The sequence below is a fragment of the Geospiza fortis genome, unplaced genomic scaffold (assembly GCF_000277835.1).
Source record: "Geospiza fortis unplaced genomic scaffold, GeoFor_1.0 scaffold375, whole genome shotgun sequence".
Taxonomy (NCBI): Eukaryota; Metazoa; Chordata; class Aves; order Passeriformes; family Thraupidae; genus Geospiza; species Geospiza fortis.
The window spans coordinates 107442-119880 of NW_005054641.1; the positions used below are offsets into that span (position 1 = coordinate 107442).

Sequence of the window (12439 nt, forward strand, 5' to 3'; positions counted from 1 at the left end):
CTCAGGGGGGGTCTGGGGTCTTCAGGAGGGAGGAGGGAAATGTGGGGAGGGGTCTCACTTCATTTTATGGGCCTCGTCGCAGCTGGCCTGGACGTGCTGCAGCGCCTGCAGGATCGGGGTCTGGCTGAAAACTGGGGGGGAAATGGGGAGGGTCAGGGCAGGGAGGGACCCCAGACCCAAATGGAACAGCCCAGGGTATGGGGGGGCACCCACAGTTGTGCTTGGTGTTGGTGAGGTTGAGCCTGAGGTTGTCCAGGTGCTCCAGGATCTGCTCCAGGGTGAGCTGGGCCAGTTTGCTGCTGGAGCTGCGGAGGCTGCGGGAGAGGAGGGCAAAAAATGGGGTGAGAATCGCAAAAAATGGGGGTGAGAAAGTAAAAAATGGGGGTGAGAAAGTAAAAAATGGGGTGAGAAACTAAAAATGGGGGTGAGAAACTAAAAATGGGGAGGAGACACAAAAAATGGGGTGAGAAACTAAAAATGGGGGTGAGAAACTAAAAATGGGGAGGAGACACAAAAAATGGGGGTGAGAAAGTAAAAAATGGGGTGAGAAACATGAAAAATGGGTGAGAAACTAAAAATGGGGAGGAGATACAAAAAATGGGGGTGAGAACCCAAAAAATGGAGAGGAGATGCAAGCAATGGGGGTGAGAATCCAAAAATGGGAATGAGAAACTAAAACTGGGGTGAGAACCTAAAAAATGGGGGTGAGGACCCAAAAATGGGAATGAGACACAAAAAATGGGAGTGAGACACAAGAAATGGGGATGAGATATAAGAAATGGGGATGAGATATAAGAAATGGGGATGAGACACAAGAAATGGGGAGCAGAGCCCAAAAAATGGGGAGGAGACAAAAAAATGGGGGTGAGACACCAAAAAATGGGGAGGACTGCCCAAAACTGGGGAGGAGAGCCCCAGGACCCCCAGACCTCTGGCGTTTGCGGGGCAGGCTGTTGTTTTTGATCAGCAGGGCCTTGATGTGCTCGCCCAGGAGGTCGTCGTGCCGCAGCCCCCAGTGCCGCAGGATGCTGGTGGTGAACTGGTCCTCGGGGTGGCACGGCCTGCTCAGCACCATCTTCACCATCTCCTCGCTGGGCCTGGCACAAAGGGCAGTGGGGAAGGGCGGGGGGACAGCCCTGGACACCCAGGAGAACCCCCAGAGCCCCAGGAGACCACCCCAGACTCCCAGGACACCCCTCCAGACCTCCAGGAGACACCCAGAAGACCCCTCAGGCTCCCAGGAGGCGCCCCTGACCTCCAAGAGACCCCCCCAGACCCTCCCAGATCTCCAGGAGAACCCCCAGGAGATACCCTCAGACCCCTCAGACCACCAGGAGACCCCTCAGAGCCCCCAAATCCCTTCAGGGTCCCCTGGAACCCCTCAGAGGCCCCCAAATCCCATCGGTGTACCCCCCCCAGAAGTCCAGGCATGTCCCCCCTCCCTTGGGGACACTCTGGGGGTCCCCCCTGTCCCCCCCAGACTCACTTTTCCCTGCGCAGCTGCAGCAGGAGGCAGGACAGGGCCTCGGGGTGCTCTGCCAGGGGAAGGAGGTTGGCAATGTCCCCAGGAATGTCCCCCAAAAAATGTCCCCAAAAAATGTCCCCGAAAAATGTCCCCCCCTGGGAGTGAATGTCACCGAAAAATGTCCCCAAAAAATGTCCACCCCCTGGGAATGTCCCCAGGAATGACCCCGGGAATGTCACGTGGGAAATGTCCCCAAAAAACGTCCCCCATGGGAATGTCCCCAAGATGTCCCCAGGAACGTCTCCTGGATGTCCCCCAGAAGTGTCCCCTCTGGGAATGTCCCCCAAAAAATGTCCTCCATGGGAACGTCCCCAAAAAGTCCTCAGGAATGTCCCCAGCTGTCCCCAGCTCACCCTTGTACTCGAGGTGCTGCAGGATGGGGATGTTGTGGGACAGCAATGTCCCCTGGGAATGTCCCCCCATGGCAATGTCCCCCCATGGCAATGTCCCCAGCATGTCCCCAGGGTGTCCCCAGCTCACCCTTGTACTTGAGGTGCTGCAGGATGGGGATGATGGTCTCCAGGGGGATGTTGTGGGCCAGGAACAGCTGCCAGGTGCAGTACTGCTCAAAGGTCTCCCAGTCCAGGCTCTGAACTGGGGACGGGACAGGGGGACAAAGGGGACAGGGGGACAGGGGGGATGGATAACAGGGACAATGGGGATAATGCGGACAATTAACCCCATTAAAATGGGGTTAGTAGGAATAATGGAGATGGATAATGGGGACAAAGGAGATAATGGGGATGGATAACAGGGACAATGGGGTTAAGAGGGATCATGGGGACAGCAGGGACAACAGGGATCATGGGGATGGATAATGGGGACAGCAGGGACAACAGGGATCATGGGGATGGATAAGGGGAGAATGGGATAATGGGGACAGTGGGACAATGGGGACAATGGGATAAAGGGGATGGAAAATGGAGACAATGGCGTTAATAGGAATAATGGAGATGGATAATGGGGACAATGGGATAATGGGGATAACAGGGATAATGGGGACGGATAACAGGGACAACAGGACAATGGGGTTAACAGGGATCTGTGTCAGCCCCTTCCCCAGCTCCAGGGATCCCCAAACCTGCCCAGGGTCCCCCCACCCCTCCGGGCCCTGGGAATGGGGACAGAGCCCTGACCTGGGAACGGGCTGTGGGGCAGGGCTAACGAGGCTCCCTAATTAACAGGCTGATCCCAAAAGCTGGATTTGCTCTGGGAACACCGAGGGACCCCACAGAGAGGCCGTGGAGCCGATTTTGGGATTTTGCCGTGCCCTGCCTGGCACCCCTGGGGGCACAGGGATAAATCCCACGATCCGCCCGGGGCAGTGACCCTTTAATGGCAGCAGGGAATTCAGCCCCGGGCAGGGATCTCCCCCTGGAAAGGGCCAAGCTTGGATCTGGGGCAGGATTCGGGGGCTGCCTGGGACCTCATTCCCGTTCCCATTCCCATCCCATCCCCTTCCCACTCCCATTTCCATTCCCATTCCTGTTCTCAATCAATTCCTGTTCCCAATCCCATTCCCAATCCCATTCCCATTTCCTCTCCCATTCCATTCCCATTCCCATCCCATTCCTAATCCCATTCCCATTCCCATTTCCCATTCCCACCCCAATCTCATTTCCATTCCCACTCCCTTTCCCATTCCCCTTCCATTCCCACTCCCAATCCCATTCCTATTCCCTCTCCCTTTCCCATTTCCCACTCTCACTCCCAATCCCAATCCCATCCCATTTCCATTCCCTCTCCCAATCCCACTCCTGTTCCCAATCCCACTCCCATCCCATTCCCACTCCCATTTCCATTCCCATTCCCATTCCCATTTCCTCTCCCCTTCCTATTTCCTCTCCCATTCCATTCCCATTTCCCATTCCCAATCCCATTCTCAATCCCATTCCCTTTCCCATTCCCACTCCCAATCCCATTCCCATTTCCCAATCCCACTCCCAAGTCCCATTCCCGCTCACTGAGGATGTTGAGCACGGAATCCTTGCGGAACATGACGAGGTTTCCCATCATCACGTGGCACACGAGCTCCTGGAGCTGGGACGGGGCAGGGAATGGGGTCAGGGGGCTCTGGGGACCCTCCCCAAATGGGATCCAGTGGGAAAAGTGCCAGCAGCACCCCCGGGATGGGGCAGGGAATGGGGTCGGGGGTGACATTCCAGAGGTGCCCCCGGGAAGTTTTGGGTTCTGTTTTTGGGTTCTCCCAGCAAATTCCAGGCCAGGCAGAGGGGCTCATTAGGGGTAATTAGCGCTGATTGCCCGGGAAACGGCTCTGCAGGAGATCCCTTGGGATCGACCTTTGGACAAGGGGATTTAGGCGAGGATTGGGGCCATGGACGGCTCATTTTGGGTGAAATTCGGGAAGGATTGGGGCCATGGACGGCTCATTTTGGGTGAAATTCGGGAAGGATTGGGGCCATGGATGGCTCATTTTGGGTGAAATTTGGGAAGGATTGGGGCCACGGACGGCTCATTTTGGGGTTAAATTTGGGAAGGACTGGGGCCATGGACGGCTCATTTTGGGGTTAAATTTGGGAAGGATTGGGGCCATGGACGGCTCATTTTGGGTGAAATTTGGGAAGGATTGGGGCCATGGATGGCTCATTTTGGGGTTAAATTTGGGAAGGATTGGGGCCATGGACGGCTCATTTTGGGGTTAAATTTGGGAAGGATTGGGGCCATGGACGGCTCATTTTGGGGTTAAATTTGGGAAGGATTGGGGCCATGGACGGCTCATTTTGGGGTTAAATTTCCCAGGAAAGGGGAGGGATGGATCCCTCTCACCTGGAAGGAGTCGATGACAGCCACGATCATGTTCAGCAGCTCCCCGCTCCTCAGGGTCTCATCTGGAAACTGGGAATGCACAAAATGCAAACTGGGAATGCACAAAATCCCAACTGGGAACGCACAAAATCCCAACTGGGAATGCACAAAATGCAAACTGGGAACGCACAAAATGCAAACTGGGAATGCACAAAATCCCAACTGGGAACGCACAAAATCCCAACTGGGAACGCACAAAATCCAAAATCCGGGCAGGTTCGGGGAGGGACAGCAGGGAGAGCGCTCCCAAAATCCCCAAAATTCCAGTGGGGGGCAGCCGTCAGCCGGGGCTCTGGAATTCCCGGAATTCCCGTTTTTTTTCCCTTTTCCTGGCTCTGCTCCCGGCTCCAGGGCCCCGCAGGAAACACAAAATCAATCAGGGCAGGAGCCAAGGGCTGGGACAGCGGCGCCAGGGAGAGGGACGGGATCTGGGATGGATCCTGGATTTGGGATCAGCACAGGGAATAACGGGATCCTGCCCTGGGATGGATCCTGGATTTGGGGTCAGTGTGGGGAACAGTGGGATTCTGCCCTGGGATGGATCCTGGATTTGGGATCAGCATGGAAAACAGTGGGATTCTGCTCTGGGATTTGGGGTCAGTGTGGGGAACAGTGGGATCCTGCCCTGGGATGGATCCTGGATTTGGGATCAGTGTGGGGAACAGTGGGATTCTGCCCTGGGATGGATCCTGGATTTGGGATCAGCATGGAAAACAGCCTGAGCCTGCCCTAGGATGGATCCTGAATTTGGGGTCTCTGTAGGGAACAGTGGGATCCTGCCTGGATGGATCCTGGATTTGGGATCAGCACAGGGAATAACGGGATCCTGCCCTGAATTCAGAAAATCCTCTGAATTTCGAGAGAATTCTGGGGGATTCTCTGAATTCTGAGAGAATTTTTGGGGCATTCTCTGAATTCTGAGAGAATTTTGGGGGATTCTCTGAATTTCGAGAGAATTTTTGGGGCATTCTCTGCTGCAGCACAGCCTGGATGGGACCCGGGGCACATCTGGGATGGGATTTTGGGCACACCTGGAACAGGACCTGGGGCACACCTGGGAGGGGCTCAGGACACACCAGGAACAGGATTTGGGCACACCTGGGACTCAGGGCACACCTGGGATGGGATTTTGGGCACACCTGGCGCTCAGGGCACACCTGGGATGGCACTTTGGGCACACCTGGGACTCAGGGCACACCTGGGCAGGTGAGGGCTCACCTCGGTGTAGATGGAGGGCGTGAGGAAGCAGAGCAGGCGCACGTCGTCCTCCTGGCACGCCTTCATGTCCATCATGAGGCAGGTGTGCAGCTCCCCCAGCTGCGTGGCCTGGGCGAACGACTCGTAGAGCCCCATCCTGCCCAGCGCCGCCTTGCTGGGGACACAGCGCACCTGGCACCTGCCACACCTGGCACCTGCCACACCTGGCACCTAGCAGACACACCTGGCACCTGGCAGGGCTGGCACCTGCCACACCTGGCACCTGACACACCTGGCACACACCTGGTACCACTGGGACACACCTGGCACACCTGACACACTCACAGAGCCCCATCCTGCCCAGCGCCGCCTTGCTGGGGACACAGCGCACCTGGCACCTGGCACACCTGGCACCTGGCACACCTGGCACCTGCCACACCTGGCACACGGCAGGGCTGGCACACCTGACACATGACACCTCACACCTGGCACACCTGGCACACACCTGTCACACACCTGGCACACACCTGGTACTGCTGGCACGCACGTGGTATCACTGGCACACACCTGGCACACACCTGGCACACCTGAACCACGCCATCACCAGGGACACGCACAGGCACAGCCAGGGGAGGGGCACAGGTAAGAGGGCGGGGCCAAGGTGAGGGGGAGGAGTCAGAGGGGAGAGGGAGGAGTCAGAGCAGGGCGTGGCCCATATGAAAGGGTGGGGTCAGAGCGAGATGGGGGGAGCCAGAACAGGGCGTGGCCCAGATGAGGGGGCGGAGTCAGAGCAGGGTGTGGCCCAGATGAGGGGGCGGAGTCACAGGAGAGAGGGAGGAGTCAGAGGGGTGGGGCCCAGATGAGAAGGCGTAGCCCAGATGAAGGGGCGGGGGCGGCAGGGGGAGGGGTCACAGGAGAGAGGGAGGAGCCAGAGCAGGGCGTGGCCCATACGAAGGGGCGGGGCCAGTGCAGGGCGGGGCCTCACCTGGCCCTCAGGTAGTAGAGCAGGTGGTAGCCGATCTTGGGCTGTTTCTGGTAGAGCTCGGAGAGCAGGTCCAGCAGCAGCGAGAAGCCGCTGTTGTCCTCCTGCATCTGGCACAGGTTCCTTGGCAACAGCGGGAATGTCACCGGGATAACCGGGACCAAAAACCCCCCCCAAAAAAACCCCCAAATCCCCACATTTCCCACTGGGAATGGGATGGGGAACTCCCTGGGAGTTTTGGCAGGCTGGGAATTCCCGGGGGTGTGGGAAGGGACCTACCGGAATATCAGGTACAGGGGCTTCCCCACGGACTCCTCCAGGGACCTGCGGACAGACGGACACTCTGAGCTCCCGGGAATGGCACCCAGGATCCTGGGAACGGCACGGGAGCAGCCCTGGGGAGCAGCCCTGGATCCCTCCGGGTTCTCCCAGGAAATGGCACGGGAACGGCCCTGGATCCCCTCAGGATCTCCCAGAAAATAGGACAGAAACAGCCCTGGATGCCCCCAGGTTTTCCCAGGAATGAGAACAACCCTGAATTCCTCTGAGTTTTCCCAGGAATGGCACAGGAACAGCCCTGGACCTTGCTGGATTTTCCCAGGAATGGGAACAGCCCTGGATCCCCCTTGGTTTTCCCAGGAATGGGAACAACCCTGAATTCCACTCAGTTTTCACAGGAATGGGAACAATCCTGGATCCCTCTGGGTTTTTCCAGGAACGGGAACAGCCCTGGATCCCTCTGGGAGCACAAGAACAGCCCTGGAGAACAGCCCTGGATCCCTGTGGATTTTCCAGGAACAGGAACAGCCCTGGATCTCTCTGGGAGCACAAGAACAGCCCTGGATCCCCCACCCAGGACAGATCCCACCACATCCCCCGCTCTGAGTTTTCCCAGCCCTTACTCCTCCGTGATCTCCTCCGGCAGCACCTCCCCACGGAAATGAGCCTTGAACAGCTCCTGCAGGCACGAGGCGAGCACCGAGAGCTGCTCCGAGTCAAAATCCTCCTGGGAAGGGAGACAGGGGGCTCAGGGACTGCCTGGCACGGGGATGTGACACAGGGACAGATCCTGGCACAGGTAGGGGCACAGGAATGGATCCCAGGCTGCTCTGGAGGGGTTCCAGCACCAGGGATGGATCCTGGATTCCACCCAGGATTAATCCCAGATCCCACCCAGGACAGATCCCACATCGACCCAGGACAGATCCCACATCGACCCAGGACAGATCCCAAATCCTGCCCAGGACAGATCCCAGATCCCACCCCAAAATGGATCCCAGATCCCATCCCTGTTACCTCCAGGACCTGATCCACGATTTCCTGCATGACCTCGCACTGCGCCTCCGTGTCACTGCAGCAGCACAGGGACAGAAACCCCGTTACTGGGAGCACTGGGAACACTGAATGGGAGCACTGGGAGCACTGGGATGGGGTCAGGGCTGGCTCTGGGGGAGGCCCAGCTGTGCAGATTCCAGAGCGGGGGGATGAATTCCAGGATTTTGAGGGCACTCAGAGCCAGAAATTCCATGGAATGGCTGGGCTGGGAATGGAATGGGATTGGGAGTGGGATGGGAAAGTGATGGGAATGGGATGGGATTGGGAATGGGATTGGGAATGGGATGGAATGGGAATGGAATGGGATGGAATGGGAATGGGAATGGGATTGGGATGGGATGGAAATGGGAATGGAATAGGAATGGAGTGGATTGGGATGGGAATGAGATGGGAATGGAAGGGGAATGGGAGTGGGAAAGGGAATGGGAATGGGATCGGGATGGGATTGGGAATGGAATGAGAAAGGATGGGAAGGGGAATGGGAGCAGGACTGGGAATGGAATGGGAATGGGATTGGGATGGGATGGAAGGGGATTGGGATGGGATGGGATTGGGATGGGATTGGCCCCACCTGCCCTTCTGCAGCTGCAGCACTTTGTCCCTCAGGGACTCGTCCAGCTGCTCCAGGAAGGGGGTGATGTCCACGGGCTCCTCCACGATGGATTCCTTGATGGGATGGAACCTGAACTCCCTCTTCTTGCCTGAAACCAGGAATTCCCTGGGATTCTCCTCCTTCCCAGCAATCCCTGGCCTGGATCCTCCTGCCCTCCTGGAGCCAGGGCTGGGAACGTCCAGGATTGTGATCCCTGCTCAGTCCCATTCCCAAATCCGAACCTCCAAGGAGGCAAAATTTGGGATTGGGGCTCCCCATTCCCAAACCTGACCCTCCAACGTTCCCAAGGAGGCAAAATTTGGGATTGGGGCTCCCCATTCCCAAACCTGACCCTCCAACGTTCCCAAGGAGGCAAAATTTGGGATTGGGGCTCCCCATTCCCAAACCTGACCCTCCAACGTTCCCAAGGAGGCAAAATTTGGGACTGGGGCTCCCCATTCCCAAACCTGAACCTCCAACGTTCCCATGGAGGCAAAATTTGGGATTGGGGCTCCCCATTCCCAAACCTGAACCTCCAACGTTCCCATGGAGGCAAAATTTGGGACTGGGGCTCCCCATTCCCAAACCTGAACCTCCAATGTTCTCAAGGTGTCTCCAAGGACACAAAATTTGGGATTGGGATTTTGAGGTTCCCAGAGCACATCCTCCGCCCCAAACCCCCTGGAACAGCGGGAATTCCGCAGGGATCCGACCAGTGAGGCTGGGAATGGCTCCAGAGGGGATTTGGGTGGGATGTGAGGCTGGAAAAATGCTCTGAGCTCCTGGGAACAGCCCAGGAAAGGGAACAAACGCTGTGGGCACAGATCCAGAACACAGGATTTGGGAATCAGCCCCTGGGATTTGGGAATCAGCTCCTGGGATTTGGGAATCAGCTCCTGCAGGAGGAAATCTGGGATTTTCCAGTGGGATCAGCTCCTGATTTTTGGCAATCAGCTCCTGGGTTTTGGGAATCAACTCCTGATTTTTGGGAATCAGCTCCTGCAGAGGAAATCTGGGATTTCCAGCAGGATCAGCTCCTGATTTTTGGGAATCGGCTCCTCCGGCAGGAGGAAACCTGGGATCTCCCAGCTCCTGCTCCTGATTTTTGGGAATCAGCTCCTGGGATTTGGGAATCAGCTCCTGATTTTTGGGAATCAGCTCCTGCAGAGCCTCCCTGGAGAAAACTGGGATTTCCCAGTGGGATCAGCTCCTGGGATTTGGGAATTTGGGATTTCCCAGTGGGATCAGCTCCTGGGATTTGGCAATCAGCTCCTGCAGAGGAAATCTGGGATCTCCCAGCTCCTGCTCCTGATTTTTGGGAATCAGCTCCTGGGATTTGGGAATTTGGGATTTCCCAGTGGGATCAGCTCCTGGGATTTGGGAATTTGGGATTTCCCAGTGGGATCAGCTCCTGATTTTTGGGAATCAGCTCCTGCAGAGCCTCCCGGCAGAAGAAATCTGGGATTTCCAGCAGGATCAGCTCCTGATTTTTGGCAATCAGCTCCTGGGATTTGGGAATTTGGGATTTCCCAGTGGGATCAGCTCCTGGGATTTGGGAATCTGTGATTTCCACCGGGCTCATCTCCTGGGATTTGGGTTTTTTGAGGGAATCCCGCAGCCTGGCGGGGAACCCCAGGGCCTCCCTCACCTCCCTTGCTGCTCAGCTCCTCCTCATCGTCACTGAAGGCGGCCTCAGCGTTGTCATAGCAACCGTCATCCTTCTCCAGGTGATTCTCCATCTCCATGGCAACGGGTTCCTCGATTTTCACTGGCACCAAAAATCCCAATTTAATCCCCCAAAAATCCCAATTTAATCCCCCAAAATCCCAACTTAATTCCCCCGAATCCCAATTTAACTCCTCAATTGAATCCCCCAAAATCCCAATTTAATTCCCCAAATCCCAATTTAATCCCCCAAAAATCCCAATTTAACTCCCCCAAAATCCCAATTTAATTCCCCAAATCCCAATTTAATCCCCCAAAAATCCCAATTTAACTCCCCCAAAATCCCAATTTAATTCCCCAAATCCCAATTTAATCCCCCAAAAATCCCAATTTAACTCCCCAAAATCCCAACTTAATTCCCCCGAATCCCAATTTAATTCCCCAATTTAATCCCCCGAAATCCCAATTTAATCCCATAATCCCAATTTAATCCCCCCAAAATCCCAATTTAAAACTCCTCAATTTAATCCCCCAAAATCCCAATTTAATTCCCCAAATCCCAATTTAATCCCCCAAAAATCCCAATTTAACTCCCCAAAATCCCAACTTAATTCCCCCAAATCCCAATTTAATTCCCCAATTTAATCCCCCAAAATCCCAATTTAACTCCCCAAAAATCCCAATTTAAGTCCCCCAAATCCCAATTTGATTCCCCCAAATCCCAATTTAATCCCCCAAAATCCCAATTTAATTTCCCAATTTAATCCCCCAAAATCCAAATTTAATTCCCCAAAATCCCAATTTCATTCCCTACCTTCCATGGGGGGCGAGGGGGAGCTGCAGAATTCCGGGAATTTCTCCCTGAGCATGGCCCGGAGCTCCTTGTCCAGTTTGGGGTTGTCAAATAACGGGGCCAGGTGCCTGCAAGGGAGAATTCGGGGAAATTCCACCTCAGTTTGGGATCAGCCAGAGCTGGGATGGGGCCTCATCCCCCTGGGAATGGGAGAAGGGGCTGGAATTCCTGAAAAATCCCAAATTCCCTCTTTTCCCTCATGGGCATTGGGATCCCCTCACTTGAACGTGGGAATGGGAAAAGGGGCTGGAAAATTGGGCTGAAAAATCCCAATTCCCTTTTTTCCCCAATCCCTTTTCCCTCATGGTCCTTGGGATCTCCTCAACTGTGCCACCTGAACATGGGAATGGGAGAAGGGTCTGAAATTCCTGAAAAATCCCAATTTCCTCTTTTCCCCAATCCCTTTTCCCTCATGGTCCTTGGGATCTCCTCAACTGTGCCAGAAAATGGGAGAGAAAAAGGGGGAAATTTTCCAGGGAAATCCCAATTTCCTCTTTTCCCTCATGAGATCCCCTCACCTGAACATGGGAATGGGAAAGGGGGCTGGAAAATTGGGCTGAAAAATCCCAATTCCCTCTTTTTCCCCATTCCTTTTCCCTCACCTGTGCCACCAGAACATGGGAATGGGAGAAGGGTCTGAAATTCCTGAAAAATCCCAATTTCCTCTTTTTTCCCCAATCCCTTTTCCCTCATGGTTTTTGGGATCTCCTCAACTGTGCCACAGGAACATGGGAATGGGAGAAGGGTCTGAAATTCCTGAAAAATCCCAATTCCCTCTTTTCCCCCATCCCTTTTCCCTCGTGGGTCAGCCCCCAGTCCAACCCTGGCTGATCCCAAATTTCCCTGGATAACTCCAGAGCTCCAGGAGAGGCCCAGGGTGGGGCAGCTGTGGAAAATCAGGGGAAAAAAAAATTAAAAAATGGGAAAATCTGGGAATTCTTACGCCAGGACTCGCTTCTCCACGATGTGGGTGAGGGAGTTGAACACGCCCTGCCGCACGTGGGCTTCCAGAGGGGGGTAAAAATTGGGAATAATCTGGAAAAGATCAGGGATGGAGAGAGGAGGGTGAGAGAAAAATCCCCGCCTCAGGAATGTCCAGGGTCCCTCCATGGAGCCAGGACAATTCCAGAAGTTTCTCCCAGGAATTTGGAGCGGGAGGGAGGGAGGGGTGAAACTCCAGGACCTTCCCAAAAAACACCCCCAGCCAGAACAGGGGTTTTAAATCCCTCTTTAATTAATTAAATGTCTCTTTAATTAATTAAATCCCTCTTTAATTCCCAATTCCTGGAACCAGCAGCTTCCCTGCCCTGGGATCATTCTGGAACATTCCCTGATGTTCTGATTCCCCCCCCTCCTGGATCAGGAATTCCATCATTAATTTGGGGTAAAGGAGAAAATCCCTTTTTAATTTTTTGGGGGGATTTTTTTGGGGGATTTTTTTTTTTTGAGGGGGATTTTTTGGGG

The 12439-nt window shown here is 54.9% G+C and overlaps 1 protein-coding gene across 1 annotated transcript in view; it reads right to left on the minus strand.

Moving 5' to 3' along the window:
• Positions 1-54: 54 nt before the first annotated feature.
• Positions 55-12439, minus strand: part of INTS3 (integrator complex subunit 3) — a gene marked incomplete at its 5' end in the record, with an annotated part of 27792 nt that continues 15407 nt past the window's right edge. The window contains 16 exons of the mRNA XM_031064832.1: positions 55-131; positions 214-314; positions 930-1097; positions 1487-1535; positions 2006-2119; positions 3490-3565; positions 4313-4381; positions 5570-5723; positions 6534-6653; positions 6810-6854; positions 7433-7536; positions 7827-7881; positions 8437-8566; positions 10106-10225; positions 10937-11043; positions 11919-12010. Of these exons, the coding sequence (XP_030920692.1) occupies positions 55-131; positions 214-314; positions 930-1097; positions 1487-1535; positions 2006-2119; positions 3490-3565; positions 4313-4381; positions 5570-5723; positions 6534-6653; positions 6810-6854; positions 7433-7536; positions 7827-7881; positions 8437-8566; positions 10106-10225; positions 10937-11043; positions 11919-12010 (1581 nt within the window). The remainder of the gene's footprint in view (positions 132-213; positions 315-929; positions 1098-1486; positions 1536-2005; positions 2120-3489; positions 3566-4312; positions 4382-5569; positions 5724-6533; positions 6654-6809; positions 6855-7432; positions 7537-7826; positions 7882-8436; positions 8567-10105; positions 10226-10936; positions 11044-11918; positions 12011-12439) is intronic.